The sequence below is a fragment of the Nestor notabilis genome, unplaced genomic scaffold (assembly GCF_000696875.1).
Source record: "Nestor notabilis isolate BGI_N333 unplaced genomic scaffold, ASM69687v1 scaffold12554, whole genome shotgun sequence".
NCBI lineage: Eukaryota > Metazoa > Chordata > Aves > Psittaciformes > Psittacidae > Nestor > Nestor notabilis.
Genome location: NW_009927084.1, coordinates 15,604 through 20,516, shown reverse-complemented (window position 1 = coordinate 20,516; position 4,913 = coordinate 15,604). Strand labels below are relative to the sequence as shown.

The 4,913-nt window shown below is 41.9% G+C and overlaps 1 protein-coding gene across 1 annotated transcript in view; it reads left to right on the top strand.

The window, feature by feature from the left end:
• Nucleotides 1-4,913, top strand: part of TRPM5 (transient receptor potential cation channel, subfamily M, member 5) — a gene marked incomplete at its 3' end in the record, with an annotated part of 35,825 nt that overhangs the window by 16,144 nt on the left and 14,768 nt on the right. Inside the window, exons 11-13 of the mRNA XM_010013899.1 lie at nt 949-1,072; nt 3,044-3,189; nt 3,918-4,030. Of these exons, the coding sequence (XP_010012201.1) occupies nt 949-1,072; nt 3,044-3,189; nt 3,918-4,030 (383 nt within the window). The remainder of the gene's footprint in view (nt 1-948; nt 1,073-3,043; nt 3,190-3,917; nt 4,031-4,913) is intronic.

The window sequence follows — 4,913 nt, the reverse complement described above, 5'->3', positions numbered from 1 at the left end:
GGGGTTCAGCAGGGGCCAGAGGGCCTGACAGAGAAGGAGGGCAGAGCAGCAGCAGGTGTAAATAAGCACAGCCTGAAACACTGCTGATTTACTTCAGCTGCAGAGCTGACCCTCCTCTTCCTTGCTGCTGATGACTCACCACTCAGTCTCAGGTTTTGTTCCTTCTACAATAGGTCAATTGTTTGGGTCCTCGCAATCCAGAGGGAAGACAGTACAATCCAGCATCTTTAGCTTACGTGCTGTATGCATAGGGGAAAACAGCATCACACTCTCAAAGGCTGAGCTTCAGGCTGGCATAATTAACTCCTGTTTTACAATCCTCCACAACCAAGGCCCTGTCTCATGCATCTGGAGTGCATCCCCACAGAGTCAGACACAGTTATCAGACTCCATCCCTGAGCTTCCAGACAGCTGCAGCTGGCACAGGGCAGGGGTCATGGGGAAGGACAAACTGCGTACAGCTCTTCAGCCAGTGAGTGTATGTGCATGCAGACACATCTGCACCTTGCAGGGCTTTGTACTTGTGGAGCCCTATTACCAGAAGTCACGTTTCTCTGCTGTGTGCTACTGTTGTGCTTCTGCCAGCCTTTCCCATACGTCCTTATGGAGCTTCTCAGCAAGGTATTCATGAGGCTGTTTTGCTCTATTTCCATAAAGCCCAAGTCAGACTCTTCCAAGATCAATTAACCCCTGAAGCCTCCAGCTTTATGGGCACAAGAACTACCAATATGTGGTTTGCAATTCTAAAATACCACTGAAACTGTTGTTTTGTTCAACATTTTGGACTTTCAAGTCCGTATTTGAGGGAGGGAAGATTCTTCAAAGGGAGGCATGCATGATTTTTCTGTTGTTGTTACTAAATGTGTTCCTTAGTGAAGTCTTCCCCTCCCTCGTTCAGAAATGCCCTCCCATGGATGGTAACAGCAGCACCTCCTTTCAATTCTACAGGGTCAGGAAGGTGTAGCTTCAGCTCTGGCAGCCTGCAAGATCCTTAAAGAGATGTCCCGCCTGGAGACAGAGACCGAAGTAGAACGTATAATGAAAGAGGCCAAGTATGAGCAACTCGCTGTAGGTAAGTAGCAGCCCCTTTGTAACTGCACCAAAAATTTAAGAAGTAACTGCCATTGAAAGGCAAGCAAGTGAAAAAATACTTTCGGTTGCAAAAGGTCAACTGTCATGAAAAATTTAAGAGCCTTGTAGCACAGACAGTCCCAAACATTCAAATACCACATAAGGAGGACTTAAAAAAAATCATTTTGGGAAAATCAGTATTCCAAGACTGGATCCTGGGATGTATGGAAGAAATTATTTTCCTGCTGCATGTTGGTATTAAGTGGCTGAATTTACAAGACGTGTTACAGTGATGGGCAAGACAGAATAACCAAAATGCTTCCAGCCTCACAGCAGCCTGGTTTTCCTGCAATATCAAGCTTGCTCTGTAAGGGCCACTAGAGCAACACGTTTTAAGGTTTGTCTTTGTTGCTAAAAATAATTCAACATGACTTCATCCAGAAGAGGGCTAACTGCATGGCAGAACTGCAGCGAGGCTGAGACTGACTTCTCAGCAGGCAAACCGCCCCTCCCTACAGCAGTATGCATTCAGGCACTGCAGATGCCTGAATGTCAAGCCCTCTCACCTTTGCCTGGTTTTAAAACAGATGTCTGCACACAAGCTTCTCTGCTGGTCTGAGTGCAATCCAACCCATACCTGCAGGTAGGACTGCTGTGAACAGAGGGCTTTAAAGTACACCACACATGGAAACAAAGAGACTTCTCCCTTACAGCTAGTACATCAAGCAGCAGAAGGCTCATGCAGACATTGTTACATTATTTATACACAGCTCACATTTTCCCCTTTTCTCATAGGGCCATTATTATTTACAAAAAATAAAATGCAGATTCTCATATAATCACAGAGCTCAAGGAATTTAGTCATAGAATTACAGGGCCTAATCCAATACACAGAAGCCTGATGCTTGGATTTGGTAAGATCAGATGCTCAGTTTTAATTTCTGGCCTGGATGACAGTGTTAATATTACATTAAGTGAACATTCTTTAAAAATTATGAATACCACATCAACTGCAAAAGAAGTCTGTGTATCAGCTTATTTTACATGAACTTTAACCTTTCCCCAGCCCTCACAGTGTGTACGTGAGGCCAACAAGGTGTAGGCTATCCTAGGTAAGGTACTGAGACAATCAAGTGAATCAGCAGAATGAAACCAACACAAGAAGTCAAGTTCTTATCTCATGAGGAAACCTTAAATTTTTGGTCTGTTTATCTTCATTTCTGAGCTTCAAGACCACCTTCTCCGGAAACAGCTATACCACAACGTCCTACCAAGTCTAATATTATGTCAGATAGTTATGTCTTAAAACCAAGGATTTGTTGGCTACGAGCCAAAGATGAGCTGTTCCTTGTGTTTAGTCTATTCAGGAGAGTGGGTGCAACGTGGTAACTCATCCTTCAAAGTCTAAGAGGATCACCCAAGAGATACAGTTTTGCTTGATGTTGCCTAAAGCTCCACGTGAGGCAGCTACAGCTGAGGGACTATAACAAATACTATCACGTTGCCAAGAAATTTCTTGTGAAAGAAAAATTTCTCTTCATATCGAGCAACAGTAGGAAAACACACACATACTCTCCACCAAACCCAAACCTGTTAGAGGCCCCAGGCTGAGAAGCGAGCAGATAAAAAGAGGTGATAGATTTATTCCATACCTTTCTGCAAATAGTGGGAATTTTAAAATTACAGTGATTTTTTTCCAAGGCAAATCTGTTTCATCTGTACACACATGCATAAAGCCATAGGGAGTTATTCTTGTGTCCAGCATCATTCCTTTCTCCCTGCAGCCTCCTCTTATCTCTCTCAGGCTCTTCTCAACTATTTCAGCCTGGCAGAAATCTCTGGTGCAGCAAGAAACATCTGGCAGCAGTCAGGTTTTGCTGCCACCATGCTGCACCCTACACACATCACTATCTTGCCTTACATTTTTTTTTGGTAAATTACAAGCTCTGTTTATGTTTCCTTTGTTTCACAGAACTGTTTAGTGAATGCTACCACAACAGTGAGGAGAGAGCATTTTCTCTGTTGGTGAGAAAAAATCAGTACTGGAACAGAATCACCTGCCTTCAACTGGCTACGGAAGCAGATGCGAAATCTTTCTTTGCACACGATGGTGTCCAGGTAGGTTTTACAGCCCCTTCCCTCACCACCTCTATCCCCAGAGCCTTTAAGCATGATGCTGGAAACTGAAGAGGATAGAACAGCAACTGAACAACCCCATGAAGTACATTCCCTTTCCCTAGCATCATACGAAGAGGACATTATACTGCACCCTTGACAAAGCAACACAGTTCCCTCTTTCCCGTCCCTTTCATCCAGATGGCCCTTAGTGCACTGAGGAGAAGGTTTAGATTTTATCCTGTCATTTTTATTCCTCCCTTGCTCAGAGAAGCATCAGGAAAGCACTTTAAATATGCCTGAGGCATAATGAAGCTGCTCCAAGACATGAGGTAACTCCTTGTTCAGATTCAAGGAAGAGCTCACTGATAAAAGTTAAATTTAATTACTACTTAGCTTTGCCCTCGCAACCCAAATTCTCTCCACAGACACAAAGCTGAATTAAGACTGATGGTACTTTTAGTTTCCACTGCCTGACTTGCACTTTCTTACTACTACAGATGTTGCTTAATTCCACTTGATTTTCTGTTCTTTCCACTATCCTCTTAATAACTCTCTGCATTCTTAACATCTGCAGAAGGACATGCAGAGCACCTGTTTGTTCTGAAGATCTGCATGCTCTTAAGGTTTCCAGAGCATTCACTGTCTTAGGAGCCACAGAACATAGGTGCACTTCACCTGCATGTGTGTTTTGTTATGTTAAAGCCATCTCTTGTTTTGTTGACTTGCAGGCCTTCCTGACAAAAATATGGTGGGGAGACATGTCTACAAACACACAGATCCTGAAGTTAATCTGTGGATTCCACTGTCCTTTCCTAATCTTCACAAACTTAATAGCATTCAGGTACAAACGTAACTATTTGGGTGCAAGTGATAAGGGATGAAAAATAAGGCATAAAAAATATCCAGACTCAAAATTTCTCACATAGTTATAAAAACAGTAAGATCACCTCAGATCCTCAACAGGATTGCACTGCTGTTGACTTAAACAATTTCCTATGGGGATGAGCGATTTGTGCTAGTGCCTATTCTAATACTTAAAAGATCAATGCCATGGTTTCACATAGATCACTTCTATTCTGCACAATCCACAGAAAAGTTTGTTGGAATTCTGTCAGTTCCAGATTCTACAAAGTAATGTGTAAACTCTCCAGGTATAGCACCATCTCTTTCTAGATTTGCAGATACCTGCTTTAAACCTCAGTATCTTATGTATTAAAACAGCAATCATAAAGCAGTATTATCAGCCACAAGCCTTGATAAACATAACTCAAGCTTAAAAAAACCCCACAGAACTGATGTGAAATCAATAAAGATTTTCAAATTCAATTTCTTATGATCTCTTTGTTAATCTTTGGCAGGCATAGCTTTGGAATTCATAGTTTTCAGCTTTTTGTCAGAATGAAGATGTTGAAAACCTCCTAATGTTGTGAGAATCATATATACATCATCAGAATCAGCATGTGGATATGAAATATATGTTTCTTAACTGTTAAACTACTAGAAAAGCAAGAGGAAAACTTTTTTGGTGCTGCTGACTTAAGACTTCCCTTCTGTCAGTATCACTAAAGATGACCACCTTGTCATAGTGGCTGCCAGAGTCATGCATTCAAGTAATTTTATGTTAAATTTTGGCAGAGTTTTCACAGAAATGTTTAAATTATGATTCATATTCAAAGTAAGCCTGTCCAAATTTGATCTGTTGAGGACATTTTTTGCCCTCTTTC